General features: G+C 58.2%; 1 protein-coding gene across 1 annotated transcript in view; it reads right to left on the bottom strand.

Annotated features, from left to right (window-relative positions):
- Nucleotides 1–8,174: 8,174 nt before the first annotated feature.
- FAM53A (family with sequence similarity 53 member A) overlaps nucleotides 8,175–17,751 on the bottom strand; it is a 50,069-nt gene continuing 40,492 nt past the window's right edge. The window contains exon 5 of the mRNA XM_045074618.1: nucleotides 8,175–9,012. Within this exon, the coding sequence (XP_044930553.1) occupies nucleotides 8,950–9,012 (63 nt within the window). The 3' untranslated portion in view covers nucleotides 8,175–8,949. The remainder of the gene's footprint in view (nucleotides 9,013–17,751) is intronic.

The raw sequence follows: 17,751 nt of genomic DNA on the forward strand, positions 1-17,751 counted from the left end.
CCCCTGCTCCTCGCCTGAGGGAGAGCCGTTTGGACCTGCCCAAGCTGAACAATACAATATTTCTGTTGAGCTGTGAACTTGATTAATAATTTGGAAATGAAATCAATATGGGCTCTGCTTTCCATTCCTGGAGTATCCTCGTGCACAGGGACACTGCCAAGCCAGCTGGCGTGCTCAGACAGGGGCCACCAGGCAGGGCTGGGTGGCCAAGATCTGCCGGCCAAACTCATGGTTGCCTTTTCTCCACTGCAGAGCCCAGCACCTGGCCTTGGGAAAGGGTGGCTGTCCAGACTGCAGTGGGCAGCTTTGGTAACCTCGAGCCTCCACCTGCATTCCCTCCTCCCCGCTGTGTCCCTCAAGTCATGGGGAAGCCCCAAGGTTACCTCCATGGGAATCTCTCAAAACCTGGGCTTCCATGGAGGCCCGGGAGATGGTGGCTCAGCCTGGTTCCCTGAGGTCGTCTGTGACCCTGGAGGGTCGCTGCAGAGCCCCCTGCCCTCCTCATGGTGGCACTAGCTCCTCCCCCACTCCAGGACCCGCCTGCAGGGCCACCGCACCCCCTCCCACTGCACTCACCCCACTAGGGCCCACAGGGCTGGAGCCCCCACACCTCGATCCTCCTGCTCACACTCAACTCCTGTAGATCCAGCCCCCAGACCCACAGCTGCATGAGAGAAAACCTGCAGGTTCATCTTAGTGGGAGCAGAGGACGGGTGTGTGAATGAACGGACAAACGAATGAATGAATGAATGGACTAATGAGAAAACAAACCCACCCCGAGGCTGAGAATACAGAGGACGTGGGAGGTGGGGCCCAGAGGAAGGTGGGGCAGGTCCTGGGATGAAGAAGGGAGCACCAGCGTGAAGGTCACCCCACCCCCTACTCCAGGGCTGGGATGCTGGGGCCACTGCACCTGCTCCAGAGAGAGGGCCCTTTGGGGTTCACAGTTCCCAAGGCCACCGCACCATATGCCCCAGAGTCCCTCCTGGTCATGTCCCCCCAGCCGCCTGGGGCAGGTAAGCCCTGTACCCCAGCCCTGGGGCCATCCCCCTGTGGCAGCAAGTGTCCAGCTGGCCCCTCTCCAAAGCGCTATGTTGGAGGTGTGGGCCTCCGCTGGGGCTGCTGGGGCTTTAGGCGCTGGGGCTGCTTCCACAGCCCAGCCTCCCCCGTGTGTTCCAGCTGCACGGTGTTAGTCTAGACCTCATGACTTTCACCTGCCTGGTGACCTTGGGTAGGTCCCTGAGGCCCCAGCCACCAGGCCTGGGAACCAGGGGCTCAGGACAGAGGCCTCAGGCTGCCCTGCTGATGGGTTTCACCCCAGCCCAGGGGCAGGGAGGGCATGGTGGGGGCAGACATTTCTGTCCTCACTTGGGCAGCAGCTCCCCCTCCCCACATCACTTCCTCTGCTCCGGCTGGGGTACAGGAGGCTGTGGGCTCCAGTGCCCGGGACCCTGGAGACCCTCCTGCCAAAAGACCCCAGTCTGATGCCTGGATGTCTGCAGTCATCCGACTCCCCACCTGTCTAGAGACCAGCCCTCCACGCAGGCCCCAGCCGTCAGGGACAGCTCTGGCCTGGCCCCAAATGCTGTCTACCAGCTCCCCGACACCTCCGGGCCGGGAGAGCGCAGCTGACAGGGCCCCTCCTGGGCTACCTCCAGCTCCAGGGAAGACAGGTGGCTCCAGACTAAACAGTCGGGAGTGTCCCCAAGATGGCCCCGACACACAGCCAGACACCGTGCCTGGCCCTGCAGTGTCAGCCTGGCTGGGGAGCCCCAGGGTCTCATCCACTCAGCAGACAACATGCCAACACAAAGAGGTCCCTAAGCCCGAGATGCTCCGCGGGCCAGGGCAGCAGTACCCCCACCCTCCCACAGTGGGCTGCTGCACACGCAGAGGCCGGTGATCCCCGCCTGGGCCCGCAGCTCCCCGAGAGCCAAAGTGCCTTGACCCGCGCCGGGCGGGGGAATGGCTGTACAGGAGCCATTGACCGGCAGCATTGATCCCCCAGAATGTATCGCACAAATCATTTTGCACTAAACTGCGGAATCGATGGAGAAATCTCCCGGAAAATTTATATTAAAAGTCTCTGTTTGCCTAAATGAGTTCCCTGTGCCCCATATTGAATATTTGGCTGATGAATTGAATGGGTTTAAATTTGAACATTGCAGACCCATTAAAGAATGAATTCTTAAATCAAACCCTGCCATTTATGATTGAAATGAGATTTCCTCTGTGATGGGCCAGCCGCTATATAAATCAGCCCTGCGTTTTATACCGAACCATAAACAAGATATAATTCTTTTAATACACAACAGGTGCCTTAAATCTTTTGATGCATCTTGTATTTATCTGAAGTTGGGATTGCTGTATTTACACCAGGTCCCATGGGGAACTCTGCAGGTGCTGCCTGGGGAAGGGGACAGTGGCCATGCCTGTGGGATCCCACCCTCAAGACCCTGCCGAGAAACCCGCAGGGGCCAGGTGAGGCCAAGCCTGGGCGTCCAGATGGGCCCCCAGCTGGGTCCCCCCTTGTGAGCACATACTACACACACGCTTGTGTGTGCACACGCATGCACACTCCCATAGCTTCTGTGTGCACACACAGGCACACGCGTGCCCACACGGACCTGCAGACGTGCACGTCACGGTGCTCCAATTTGTACAAACGTGTGTACACGTGTAGGTCATACAAGCGTGCCCTCCTGTGTACACTCATTGACACACACACACAGCAGATGGCCAGGTGCATACATGTGCACACACACCCAGCTCTCCGCAGAAACCAGGCCCCATGGGCACTCCCTCCACTAAGCGAGCCTCCCCTTGCGCACGGCCCCTTCTCTGTGCCATGGGCTCCACCCCCACCTGCCTGGGCTCCTAGGGGCCAGAAGGAGCCCCACCACCCCAGTACCAAGCTGCCCCACTGCTCATGCCAGGTGGGACCTACACACACGTGTCCCCCAGCTGCCTGTGGGACCCACCCTTGCACAAGTCCTCTGGGAAGAGCGAGGCCAGACCAGGAACCATCAAATCATTAGAGATGCCAGCTGGACACCCAGGAAAGCTTCCTGGGGGAGGTGATGCCAACACTGAGCGTGAGTGGTCTCCCCACCTTGGCTTGGGGGCAGAGAGCAGGAGCATCTGTCCTTCTGTCTCCTGAGCCCCTCCACCCAGTCCCCCCTACAGACTCAGGGTCCCCCCAGCGCCTGGGCCTCCCACTCCCAGGCTCAGCTGCGTACACCCAGGGGGCCCAGAACCCCCACCATGTCTAGCTAGCACCCCAAACCTGTGCCCCCAGCCCAGGCTGATCCTCTGCCCCGAGCCCCTAGGCTGAGCCCAGCCCCCTCAGACCCCAGCTCTGGTGTCCTCACACCCAGAGCTCACCAGCTCACACTCCTCACCACTCACCTCAGCCTCTTGTCCCAGCCCTCTATCCAGGTCTGCTGCACGGTGCCCAGAGCACGTACGCAAAAGGCCACCCAGAAATGCATCAAAGCAGGGGTTTGAAACGTCCACCCTCCCCCACGCCAGAGCCAGAGCCGGCTGGTCCCTCGGCTTCTCCGGGGCCTCCCATCTCCCTGCCCAGATTGAGCGGCTCCCAAAAACAAGGGGGACTTCCACGGCAGCTCCCCAGTTGGGGCAACCCTGATGCCAAAACAAAGCCCAGGCAGGCAGCACAGGACGGAACAGCAGAACCCAGAGGAGATGTGTGTGGATGTGTGTGTATCCACGCGTGTGTGCTCACAGGTACAGACGCACGCATTTTAAGTGAAATACTCTAACTTCTGACTTCTGAGCAGTGATGTGCTCCTCGTGACCAGCAGGACGAGCCTCAGAAAGTTCATCCGTGTGACTCGGCTCTACCAGGAAAACACACCATCAGCTCAAAACCATGCAGAAAGGACACTTGGTAAACATAGCTTTCTAGTTTTTTAATCTCTCCCACACCAGGGGCGAAGGGAGATGGGATCATTACACGGAGAACATGGAGCTGTCCTCTGAGCTCGGGCCATGCACACAGATGGAGTCCACGCCAGCAAGTTCTGGAAGTGGATACGGAGAAGCTGAAAGACTGAACAGACTAAGTGAGCCAGGAACTCACAGAGGGAGGAGAACCCATCAGTGATGTGGTCGCCCCGACAGGAACCGGATTCAACACCAGATACGTGTTGCCCAAGAACTGGTACCGCCCCAAGCCCCAGGGAGACAGGATGTGCGCAGACCCCACACCAGGCCCACGTGGCCAGGCCACCCGGCATCGGCCATCAAGAGAGGGAAGAGGGGGGCGGAAGACACGTCCACACGTGGATCTTAACTGGAAGGTCACGTGGGAGGGAGCAAGGGAGGCCTGGTGCCAACATAAGCTCCAAGGCTGCAGTCTGTTCTCGCCATCCAGGGCTGCTGGAGCCACGAACACACAGCCCAGGCTCCTGGGGGAAGGCAAGGTCGGCTTCCTGGGAGCCTCTGGTCACAATAGAACTGTGTGCCATGCGGCTTCTGTCTGAAGGCACCTTATTGACTTTGCTGTTGGCTCATCAAGGAACCAGCTGCTGGCATCGCTGCACCGCACCTGGCAAACCCACCCCGCTTGCAGTTTCCTCCGTGGGCCCTTCACAGCCTCTGGTGTGTGGAGCCCCGGATGGGACCCCAGCACCATGGAGGGGGGAGGGCACGTTTTCAGCCATGGAGTCACAGCCAAAATCACGAAAATGCAGGACATGGGGCACTAGACAGACAACAGACAGGACACTGACTTCGAGGGCGAGCCAAACCAAGAAGGCTGGGCGCTGCCTCCTCCTGTCTCTGCCAGGGATGTCGGGTCCCGCTCCGTCCTCGATGCTCTGGCCATGTCCCCGAACGACTGTGGACACCATGGGCTTACAAACAGGATTTAGCAAGCAGGTGAATTCGCGATTCCAGGATCTGTGAATACTGAATATTGGCTACAGAAACAGCACATGCACCGTTCCAGAGAGCCACGCACACAGTGAAGGCACTATGTCTGCAGTCGGTGGGGGCAGGAGAGGAGCCGTGGGTGCAAATGCTGTGGGGATACCGGTTGGTCGTTTTGACAGAGGACAGCTGGCCTTGCCCGCACCAGTCATCCCCCCTCCCTGGGAGGGAGAACCCCCACCAAATGCCTCCTGCCCATACTCGGTCGCAGACCACGAAACGCACCCCAGGCCAACCTGGGGGGTTCCATTTTGAAAGGCAAGGGGAGCGCAGACGCAGAGGACAGTGAGCCACAGTGAAACAAAACGTAACATAGAACAAGGCATGGGAACGTGTGCCCGGGGCATGCGGCCAGGAGGGCGCCTGCCCAGGCTGTGGTTCAAAGACCATTCACGATAGTCCTTGTTCGTTTCATTTCATATCCAGACTTAACCCCAGAGCACGTGAGTTTTGATGTGTGATGTTCTCGGTATCACTAGTTTCTAAATTGCCCTTAATGGCTGAGCTTTTGTTTCCCCTTTGAATCAATTGTTATTTAGGGAATAAAGAAAGAGATTACATTTTTAGCAGGCTGTGAGGATGCTTAGTTGGTCCGGCTTTTGTTATTGATTCTGAGTGTTATTATATTGTAGCCGGAGAATATAAATGGGGTCACTTCTGTTTGAGAAATTGATTCAGATTTTCTTTGTGGACCATTAGATACCTCTTTTTTTAATTTTTAAAAGATTTCATTAATGTATTTGAGAGAGCACACGTGTGCGGGATGGGAGAGGGGAAGAGAGACTCTCTAGCGGACTCCCCACTGGGCACAGAGCCCCAAGCGGGACTCCATCGCGCCACCCTGAGATCGGGACCTGAGCCAAAACCCAGAGTCGGACTCTGAACAGACAGAGCCACTCATGTGCCCCGATCCCTCTTTTTTTTTTTTTTTAGATTTTTTTTTTATTTGTTTATTTGACAAAGATCACAAGTAGGCAGACAGGCAGAGTGAGAGGAGGAAGCAGGCTCCCTGCTGAGCAGAGAGCCCGACACGGGGCTCAATCACAGGACCCTGAGATCATGACCCGAGCAGAAGGCAGAGGCTTAACCCACTGAGCCACCCAGGAGCCCACCGATCCTTCTTTTTAATTATTGTTCCCTAAATGCTTAAAATAAAGGTAATCCGAGGGTACAGTATGAGGCTTGAGACATCCACACGAACGCATTTTCATCTGGCCGCTCCCCCCGGGTCCCTTCTGGCACTCTCCCTGCAGTTAGTTGTTCTTTAAAATGCTATGTTGTGCATCACAGAGTTTACACCTCCTGTGTCCTCACTGTGGAGTTTACCTCTTATCAGTATGAACAGACTTTGTCTCTATTTTAATGCTTCCTACCTTGAACTATGCTTGGTCTTAAATGCCCATAGATGTCTCAGCACTCTTCCACTCAGGACAAGGCGGATAATTCCTGTCCCCCAAGGGCAGGCGAATGGGACACAGTGACCAGCTTCTCACAGAGCGAAGGACAAGCGTGTGTGTGACTTTAGAGGTCACAAAGGCATCGCAGTTTCCCCTCCAGCAAGGCTGCACTCAGAGGACCCGAACCGGCCCAAGTCCCAGCTGAGGCTTTGGATGACACAGCCGACCACTCACCCATCACCCAGTGAAAGACCCCCAACCAAAGCCCCCCAGCCACACTGCCCCCCAATTCCTGCCCTGAAGAAACTGTGAGACAAGCGTGTTTACTGTTTGAGCTGCTAGGTTTTGGGTTAATTTACCGCACAGCAAAGGATAACTGACCCAGTTTGGTGACACTCATACCTCATTTCCCTCTACAGCTCGGTGGCTCGATTCTGTGTTGGGCGCAGGTGGTGGGGTCCTGGCAGGAGGAGAGACAACCAGCCTCAACGAGGAAGTTGCAGGCTAAGGTGGAAGGGCACATGCGCAAGCACAAGGAGTGGCAGGGCGAGCGGACAGACGAGCGGACACCAGCATGCAGCACCCTGCCCAGGGGCAGACACCTGCTGCCTGGACACAGACACAGTCATCATGTGGTCACATGGCGTCCCACTTCCCCATGTTTGTCCCACAACCGCAGGGTTCTTGCAAGGCTGGTCTTCATGCTTCCCGCTCCCTCCACTTCTGCCATCAGCTGAAGACTTATGTTTTCGTTGCTTTTTTCCCATTAGTGATTTTAAGAGTAAACATGCATTCTGTGTTTTAAAATTTACATATGGAATTGCTTCTCGGCCTTTTGGCTAAGATCAAGTGTAAAATTTACCTATGGTTATGTTTGTATCAAAACCACGAACTTGAACTCCATTTCTCAGTTTACCGTTACCCTTATTTAGATTCATCTTCTAGGAGAACATCTTTAGTAATTTTTAAAGGAAGGCTACATGATGGGATATTCTGAGTCCTTTCATCTTGGAGAGTGTATTTCAATATCTTTACACATTATGGAAATGATTAGATCATAATCTTGTTTCAAAATCTTATCACTTATTCACTGATGACACTATTGTTCACGTGGGAACCCCTGACCTGGCGGGCGGACTGGAGGACGTCATGGTGCTCACACCTCACCTGCCTCCCTCCATGTGCCCTGGACCCAGTGACTCGCATGTAATGCGTGGAATTATGCGGGGATGGGTGTCGCTTCTGGGATTTAGCCATGAAAGGCTGTGGCTTCCTTTCTGCGCACATCCCCTCCCTCCCCTCTCTTGGGCCACTCACCTGGGGGAACAGCAGCCACATCAAGGGACAGCCGGGGATGGGCCTCAGGTGGGTGAGTTTCAAGTGGATCCCCACCCACCCCAGGAAGCCATTGGATAAGACCACGACCCCAGCCAACAGCGTGACTTGGGAGACCATGAACCCGAGGCCCCCAATTAAGCCACACCCACTACTGACCCTTAGAAACTGAAATTGTAAATAGCTATTGTTTTAAGCAAATAACTTCTGGGAATGATAACTAATACCCCGAGGAATCCACAAAACGACTACTGACAAACAGCTCTAGTGAGATCACAAGCTCAAGGTCAATGCACAAAATTCAGTTTAATTTCTGAAAGTTGATAGTTAACAATCAGAAAAATGAATTTTTAAAAATTTATTTAGGGGCACCTGGGGCGCTCAATTGGTTAAGCCTCTGACTCTTGGTTATAGATCAGGTCACCATCTCAGGGTCATGGGATTGAGCCCCATGTTGGGCTCTGTCCTCAGTGGGGAGTCTGCTAGAGATTCTCCATCTCCCTCTGCCCTCCCCACAACTTGTGCTCTCTCTCTAAAATAAATAATATATTTTTTTTAAAAATCTGTTTAAATCAGCACCAAAAATGAAATGCATGAGAATAAACCCAACAGAATGTGTGAAAGATCTCATGTGGATAACTGACAAATCAGAGACAAATACACAGAGACACAAACTGTGTCCGGAAAACTCAGTCAGGTTGGGACAGAAATCCTTCCCTAAACTGGCACATAGATTTAACACAATCCCCATCAAACTACCAATAGCCTTTTTTGGTAAAACTTGCTGAGTCATCTGGAAACACAGAAAGACGAAAACGGCCCAAAATTTTTGAAAGAAAGGAAAAGACTGGAGGACGGCCCCATCAGATTCAAGGCTTACTCTAAAGCCACAGGAGTCCTGGCGATGTGACAGGGCATTGAGACAGGCCAGCACCATCTTCGACCATAGGTCAAGGCAACAAAACAGGCCTATGAATGCACATGGCCAATTTACTCCGACGAGACACTGATGCTCGTTAATGGTGCAAAGCAGGTCTTCTCCGAAAACAGTGCTGGGACAGCAGGTGAATATGTCCGCTCCCTCACACACTCCCCAAATTAAGTCACGATAGAGTGCAGATCCAAATCTATAAGCAAAACTATTAATCTTCCAGGAAAAAGTCACCAGAGAATATCTTCATGTCTTCGGGCGGGGTCATTTGGGGGTTTATCTGTAGGGCTTTTGAGGTTTTCATTTAGTGGTGGCTCCTCAGTTTGCTTGCGTCTACACCGCACCAGCTTCCCCATCCAGAATCACAGGACCGCATTGTGGCTCAGCGGCAGGCAGCTGCAGGAGGGAGCGTGGCTGGCTCAGGACTGGAGGTGGGGAGGGAGGCCCAGGAGCCCTGCAGGCTTGCAGCCCCAGCCCCTCAAGAAGCACATGCCAGGGGTGCCTCCCACCTGACTGGGGCCTCAAAGCGGTGGCTGCTATGGGCATGTGTGCAGATGGGCTTGGTGGCAAGGGAGCACTGGGCCAAGGTGGGGCCCCAGGGTGCAAACCGCTGACCATGTGAGCCCCAGCTCTGCACCCCAGTGTCCCCTGCTGCCCACCAGAGGCAACCCCGACCAGTGAGCCCGGCTGGGGATCTGCCCAGTGCTGGCAGGGAGCGGGGCCTGGTGTGCACCAAGATGGCTTCACGGTAGACCAGCCAGCAGCTAAGCGGTCACCCCGTCCTTCCCTTGCCCCCCGCACAGAGCGACACTTGCCATTGGGTGTGAACAGGGGAATATCCCAGGACCACTGATCCAGCCCCAGGACCAGCTGTGCACACCTCCCTGTGTCCCCCTCGGGCAGGACCTTAGGAGTCTCCTATTGGCAATGGAAGGAACCCCATCCCTAGGCATGCCGAGAGGAGAAACAAGCCCAGACTCGTGGGGGCCCCGAGGCCTCAGGGGCTGTCCACAGCAGCTGTGAAGTGCACCATGAATTAACCCAATACATAAGCAGGTTATTCAAACTCAGGACGCCCCGACCTGAGCTGCAGACACGTGGGAGGCTTCAGGGGTGCCTCTGGGGACCCCCCAGCCACGCCTAGCCTGTAGGTAGACACAGCATCAGAGCAGCTACTCGGGGGGCCTGTGTCCTCATCCTCCCTCGAGGCTTCAGGGGTGCACGACCGCCCTCCTGGGCTCTGGCACCTTCTACACAGAACAGCTCAGCGGTCCTAGCACATGGTGGGGGGGCTATTCCCCCCCACCTCACAAATAAGTGCCAGTGAGGGACTAGCCAGGGTGCTGTTCAGCTGTGGCACCCTCCCCGAGCGGGTGGCCCCCCTCGCCCCTCCCAGCATGTGGAATGAGGTGGGGGGCTGAGACCGCTGTGCAGTGGCCACTGCCTACCCCCGACCCTGGCTGCCCCAGGCCCCTGTAACCACTGGAGGGCATGTGGTGCCTGCAGGACCCCAGGGTCCAGCCGAGTGCAGGTTAGGGGGAGGCTGCTCTTGACCTTCGTGTGCCCTCTGGCCTGTGCACACAGGTGCTGTGCCCTCCAGGACACGGTCCTCTTCTGGGCCACCACTTGCCACCTCTGCTTCTTCCATCACCTGCCGTCAGCCCTGCCCACCTCTGAAACCCTGCTCTCCTCCAGGCCTCCTAGACCCCCCTTTCCTAAAGCTGCAGCAGTCACCCCTTCCTCTACCGCCCACCCCTCACGCACCACCATCTCTGGGGCTCAGGCAGGAGGGCCCTGGGACCGCCCACAGGCCAGGAAAGCCACGTGTCCACTGGGGGCCAGGAGGCAGCAAAGGGCCCTGAGCCAGGAGTGCAGACAGACAAGGGAGGGGGGCCTCAGTGGTCCCACGGGTCCCAAAGCGCATGGAATCCCTGGGACCCGAGTGGCTCCCCTCCAATGTCTCATGCAGCCACCTTATCTCCATGTTTTGTCTCATCTCCACATTTCCTAACAATAAGTTAAAAACCCAGTAATGCCTCATACACGTGGTTTCATTTTCTCAAGGGAGAGCAGTCCAAGCATCTTTGGCCACTGCCACTGAACAAGAGGACCCACCCCAAGCACATTCCTTTCCCTCTGAGCCCGACAAGTCAGGCTTGTCAGGCTCCAGGGAGCTGTGTCCATGTGGGACAGATTCCTGCTTTGGTCGACGATGGTGCTGACTGACCTACCCACCAAAACACCAACCCCAGAAACACCACCAACAAAAGTAGGTTTAGTAAGTTAGGAGTTCATTTATCATGGAGGAGACCAGAGCTGGGGGTGGCCAAACCAGGGTTGGTTTAGGTCCCATGGGCATCAGAGAGCCAGGAGCCTCAGTCTTTCTGCTCTATCACCTTGCACGTGGCCTCTTGCCTCGAGGTCACCTCTTGGTGCAAACAGCTGCCAGAGCCCCAGCCATCACACCTCTGTTCAAGAAGCAGGAAAGGCTGCCTGGATGGCTCAGTAGGTTAAAGCCTCTGCCTTTGGCTCAGGTCATGATCTCAGCGTCCTGGGATCAAGTCCCGAATCGGGCTCTCTGCTCAGCAGGAGGCCTGCTTCCCCCCCTCTCTCTCTGCCTGCCTCTTTGCCTACTTGTGATCTTTCTCTATCAGATAAATAAATAAAATCTTAAAAAAAAAAAAAGAAAAAGAAAAAGAAGCAGGAAAAATGAAATACAAAGGGTAGGGGGGCTTTTCCCAGCCAGGTCAGCCACTTGTATGGGGCTTTCCCCGAAGTTCTGCCCAGCACTTATACTCCCATGGGCCAGAAGAGTCAAAGGACCCCACCTTCAGCTTTAAGGAAGACTTGGGAATGCAGTCCTGTGAGGGTACCTGGCTTGATCCTGACAAGCAAGGGCCCCAGCAGCTGGGGATTGGGGGTCCCGAGGCACAAGTCTGTCCCGCCAGCTGTAGGAGCAAGGACAGGGTCCCTGCCAAGGACATAGGGCTGGCACCAGCCCCACCCTGTGGAACTTGATCACCCCCCATGCCCTCTCCCTCACTGACCCACGCCCCCACCCCGGCTCCAGGTCTGAGACCCCAGGAGGGCCCACCAATTGGGCAAACATCTGGGCTTGCACCATCCTTGACATGGCACTCAGGGCTGATGTCCCCCCAGCTCCACGGTTTGGGACCCTGCAGTCAGCTCAGGACACAGGCCCACTCTTGAGTCACCCTGCTCAGCCATGGGGCAGTCAAAGCTCGGGCCTAGATGCCTGGACTAACACCCTCCAGGCCCATGGCCCCCAGCTGGGCCCTCAAGGGCTGGCACCCCAATGCCTCTTCCCCTGGGCTTCCCCCACCTCCGAGCTCTGCCCTTCCCCCCACTGAGCCCCCAGGGCCACCCACACAAGACCAGGCCTCAGGGTTCCACATTTCTAAACAGGCTGAGAATCTCTAGGAACTCTGCCTCCGGCCTGAGGTCGGGGGGCAGCACACCTGCCCCTCAACGGTCCCAGGGCAGGGGTGGGACAGGAGCAGCCATCTGCCCCCACCAATCAGCATGCAGTGGGAGGGGTCTGGATAGTACAAGGCCAAAGGAGAGGTCCCCTGTAGGGGCTCAGGAGTGTCCAGAGACAACCTCATGCTTTGCCCGTGCTGACCTCCTACAAAGGGGAGGCACCATGTTCTTCCATCATACACGTGGGGAAACTGAGACAGAGAACACAAAAGCTACTTGCATGGTCACTCAGGTGGGCAGCCCCCCCATGGTGGCCATCTGCCTGGCCAGTCTCCATGCTGAGAACTGGCACCCTGGCCATGCCCAGGTCCCCGGAGCTCCCCTCCCAGGACAGAGTCACTTGGCTATAGCCAGATCCCAGCCTCCATCACTGCTATGCCCCTGTGGGGACAGCTGCTCCGTGCCAGTCAGCCCTTCCCCAGGGACAAAGCTCCCCTGTCCTGCCCCAGCCACTTCTACAGAGGAGCAGCCATCAGCAGAAGCCCAGCCCAGTTCTAATCCCTCGTGAGGCTTGGCCACGGCTGCAGGCTCTACGGGCCCCAGGGCTTACTCGCCATGTTTGCCGGGGACAGCTCCGTTCCATCTGCCACTGGCCGGGCCGCTTCGGGAGTCCACTCAGCCACGCACCTTCCCTGGCGCTGGAGGCCCGGCCAGCCCCTCCCGCGGCGGGTGGCGGCTGCGCCCGTGACCTTGTGATAACCCGAGTGCCATCCGTCAGCGGCCGGCCGCCAGGCTCCGGAACACTGCGGCAGCTCATCTGAATTCAAATTACCCCGGGAGCCGCGCGCCGGAGCCTGCCATAACTCAGCACGGCAGGAGGAGCGCGGCCCGCCCGCAGATTGGACATTACCATACATTCCTGGGGCGTCGGACAGGGCTGCTAATGAAAATATCAATCAAAAACTCGGCTGACTTAATGGTCAATTTAAATTAATTAATTGGGGAGGAGAAAAAAGTCGAGGGGGTAGCGTTGACGGGCTGCGTCTCGGGCAGGCGGCGAGAAGCTCGATGCCTGGCCGGGCACAGCCCCTGGGCCGGGGAACAGGGCATCCCCTCTGCAGAGACCCCAGCAGATGCACAGGCATGGGGCCCTGCGTCCCGCCTCGGCAGCTCCAGGCAGAGTTCCGGTGGTCTGTCCCACAATCCAGCTCCCCGCATCCGTGGGGAGAGCCAGCTGCCTCCTGCCAAGTCCCCTCCCAAAGCCACGCAGTGGAAAAGCCACTTAGCCCGCAGGACTGGCAGGGGCTGGCAGGACACTGGTCCCCTCAAGGAGGCCTGCCCACCCCAGCCAGGCCTCAGCTCCTTGTCCGCAGAGGGGACAGTGGGCTCCACCCCCAGGGCCTGGCAGGGGGTGGGCAGGAGGCCATGGGAGGGCTCCTGCAGGGACTTCCAAGGTTGGGCACTCCAGGGTCCCCTTGGGAGGGTCCAGAGATGGTCTTCAACATGCAGAGAGGGAGGGCGGGGCCCCAGAGCACAGCCTCAATACAGCAACGCCAGGAGCCTGTGGGTAGCCGGCGTCCCCTGCAGCCACGTGGCACTGGGAAAACTCTCCATGAGCCCCGGGTGACAGGAGAGCAGGGTACCAGGCAGGTCCAGGCCCCCCACTGCCCAAGGAGGACACGGAGCTCACGAGGCAGCGAGACCACCCACTCTGAGTCCCAGATGTGACAGCCCAGGGGGCCCGAGGGGGACCCAGGAAAGCCCACCAACAGATTCCCACCCAGGGCCCTCCAGGAGATGCTTCCCGCCCTCAGAAGCCCTCCTCCACAAGAACCAAAGGGGAGAGATGATGGCAGCCAGGCAGCCCCGGCCCCCCACACCCCTGCAGGGCACAGGCCAGCTGCTGGATCTTTCCAAGAAAGCCGGCCAAGAACTCTGTCTGAATGGAGCTGCCCCTCGGGTCAGAGGCAGGCAGCGCCGTCCTGAAGGGGTCACTCATGGACGTCAGCCATGGCATGGGAGGCAGCTTAGCCCAGGCTCTAGCCGGCGTGCTCAGTGCCGGCATGGCCTGTACAGAGTGGCCGTGGCCAGAGGGGCAAGTCCGGGTGGCCAGGGGAAATCCAGGGAGCCACACTCCCAATGCCCATCCCTGATCCAGGACCCCACAGCCACAGCCTTTCAGTACCAGAGACCCGCTGGCCCTGGGTCCGGCCATCACAGCTGACTTGACCCACAGGACACAAGGGGCCATGACGCACTGGCCCAGGAGAAGCCACATGGGCCGGGCCTGTGCTTCCGTGAGAGATCAATGCCACTAGCCCCTCAGCAGCAGCAGGACAGAAACCTGACCCATCCAGAGAAGCCTCCTGGGCTCCTGGGCGGACCCAGCAGGAAAACCCTGCCACAGGATTGGGGAGGGGGTCCCCCAGAGACCCAGAGACAATGTCCTGGTCACAGGGGCTGGGATGGGGTCCCTGTGCACCTGTCCAAGAGAGAGGAACCAGCCCCCCCACCAGGCCCCTAGGTGGGCAGGGCTATGGGATAGGACCGGTATCCAGGCTTGGCATGGAGTGGCCCCAGAGAACAGAGCGAGGCCCCCACTGAGAGAAGAGCTGGAGGAACAGGAACAGGAGAGGGAGTTGGGGCAGCACCTACCCAGCCCCCCACCCAGCCCACCAGCCCACCCAACCTGTCTCGCTCCATCTCCACGGGCTGCAGCCAGTTGGGTGTGGGCTGCCTCCATTTGGAAGGCTTGGGGAGGGCAGGAGGGCCCTGGGTGCCTGATCCCAGCAGTGGCAAGTTCCAGTGAGTTAAATGGAGGGTGGCGTGGGGTCAGGGTAAGGCATCAGGGTGGCCGTGGGATTTAGGATGGGTGGGGGTTGTGGCTGGCATTCAGGCTCAGCTGGGGATTCAAGTCAGCACTGGCACTACTGTTGTGGTTGGGGCTGGGGTCCCAGGTGGGCCTTGGGCAGTACCCCCTGCACACACACACACAGCCCATCTTCCAAAGGAAAGGCCTGCTGCTTTTGCGGGACCCAGGGCCTGAGGGCGACCCCAGAGGCTCCAGAGAGGGTCATCGAAGGACACATGAGGGCTTGGTATCTGGTGCTAGGCCAGGGGGACTTGGGGGTCACATGTGCACATGAACTGGGCATTGCCTCTGGCTCCCACCAGGTCTTCCTTGCCTAGTGCCCACCTGCCCCTACCCCCACCTGGCCTTGAGTCCCCACGGCTTCCCTGCACAGGGGACGTAGGACCCCACCTGGTCCAGAAGGCAGAGGGGTATCCCCCACACAGTGCTGCATCTGGTCTGGCCAGACCTGACCATGCCCGAGCCACAGGGACTGATTGGCCGGTGGCTCTGACCCTTTAGTGACAGCTGGGATCCCTCATGTAGGGCACACTTCCCAGGACCCTTAGGTGTCATGACCACTTCTCCAACAGCCTCAGGACCAGGGAGACTGGGGGTGCCCAGCCTACTACCCTCTGAGCCCAACCACCGTGCAGCCTGGGTCTGACCCTACTTGTGCTCCCCCATGACCAGAACCAGTGTGCACGCTAGCCCAGGGGGCCTGGACCTGCAGCTGAGGCCAGCATGGAGTGGGGAGGGAACCCAGGGGAGGGGGCTCTCGCACCCTTACTGGTATCCTCCCCTGTGGTCCCAGGAGCAGGTCCTCCCAGGGTCTCCCCTCAGTGAGGGACTCTTCCCAAGGTCACAGGGCAAGTCAGTGGGGGCCTAGGGCTTGAAACTCAATTTCCCCAGAACCCACGAGCCTCCCCCCCAACCATGGAGTGATCCCTGGAAGAGTCCAGCTCCACTAGGAGCTATGTGGCCTCAGGCAAGTCACCCCAACTTTCTGGGCTCAGGGTCCCCTCCATAAATTCTACACAACCACATAGGACGACACTCACAACCCACCTGGAACGACACACTCACCTGGGTCCACACCCACAGCCACAGCTCACCCCCACCCAGAGCTGGTGCACTCAACAATCCCCTTGGAAGGCTGGGCTTCACTGGGGGCGGTGGGGAGGGCTGTCTCTTCCCCATCTATGTCCCCCTAGATGCCAAACACTCCTTGGGGACAGCACTGTAGTCCCTTCTTGGACTAGCACTGGCTAGGATGTAGAAGGAGCCACCAGAGGGCCTGGGGTAGTGGGGCTGGCGGGACTGACCAAGATCCCCACTGCCACCTTTCCTGGGGCCCCAGAGGATCTGCACCCCCAGCCTCTGGGCTCCAGCACCCCCCCACCTCCCACCCCCAGCAGACTGAGGGAGCAGGCCCAGCCAGGGGTGATCTTTGCTGCCACCCAGCGGCTGCCAGGGGCAGCACGGCTGGGGCTGCAGGCCACCGCAGGGCCACCCAGCCACAGGGTGGGAGACAACGGAGGCCTCCAGGGACCAGCCTGCGGGGGGACAGAGCACTGGACCTCGATAGTCGCCCCTGGCTGGACTGTGCACCTCGGGCCATGCCCAAGGGCAACTGGGGACGGTGGGGGCTGGGGGTCAGCCAGTTCTGGGCAGAACAGGACAGCACCCTCCCGGGACTGCCTGGGGCCATGCTGGCTCCACCAGGTCCAGCAAGAGAAGGGGAGCCTCCCGCCATCCCAGGTGTCACCATCCAGCTCCTGCAGGGGGGGTTCTGGCCAGCCCTGGAGCACAGGAAACCCCAAGAGTCCCTAGAGAGCCTCCAGCACCACGCAGGCGCCACCGTGACGGCGTGCCCTTGGCACTGTTAGCTGGCAAACCCTGACATAGCAGTAGGCTCTCAGGCCCCAAGCCTCAGCTAGTACAGGCCCAGCCATGATGCCACAGTGGCTCCGGTCCTGAACATGCAGCCTCAGGGACGCGCGTCTGGGGAAGCAGTTGGGCCTGTTGGCAACAGAGGCTGGGCGCCTAAAGGGCACAGTGCGGACTGCAGGGTTGGTAAAGGGCAGAACCACTACTTCCATTTCCTGGGTCAGATGGTCTCTGTCACGAGCCCCAGACAGGCATGTCCCACAGAGGTCTCCATCTTCAACACTAGTGGGCTGGGTTTGGCCCCTGGGCCACAGCCCCCCACCTGGAGCATGTGTGCACACCGCAGGAACGAGCTTTAGGAACACACACCGCGGGCCAAGCTCGGGCCAGAACCGGCACTGGCACCAGGCCGCTGCCCCGAGGCTCCCCATCTCCGCTGACTCTCCAGACCCAGGGGGCCACGCTCAAGAATCCCTTCCTGTAAAGTGTCCAGAACACGCAAATCCACACCGACCTCGCTGTCGGGGCACACTGAGGGGGGCCGGTGTGACCGCCAAGGGCAGGGGGACACGGGGGTGCCCGCAGGCCAGGCAAGCGCACTACAGGCCACCTTCAAACAGCCACAGCTGCTCTTACTGTGAGAGCAGCACCTCAGAGGTTAGAAGAAGACAACGAGTTTGGAAGTACCCATCTCCAGTGAAAGATCGCATCACTTTAAAACCACGATAATGGGGGTGCCTGGGTGGCTCAGCGGGTTAAAGCCTCTGTCTTCAGCTCAGGTCGTGATTCCAGGGTCCTGGGATTGAGCCCCACATCGGACTCTCTCTCTCTGCCTGCCTTGCTGCCTACTTGTGATCTCTGTCTGTCAAATAAATAAAATCTTTCAAAAAAAGAAAAATTTAAAATAAAATAAAATCACAATAATGTAACAGACAGGATGGCTTGTGTCCCGA

Source organism: Mustela putorius, unplaced genomic scaffold (genome assembly GCF_011764305.1).
Source record: "Mustela putorius furo isolate JIRA1106 unplaced genomic scaffold, ASM1176430v1.1 tig00000083_pilon_pilon_pilon, whole genome shotgun sequence".
NCBI lineage: Eukaryota > Metazoa > Chordata > Mammalia > Carnivora > Mustelidae > Mustela > Mustela putorius.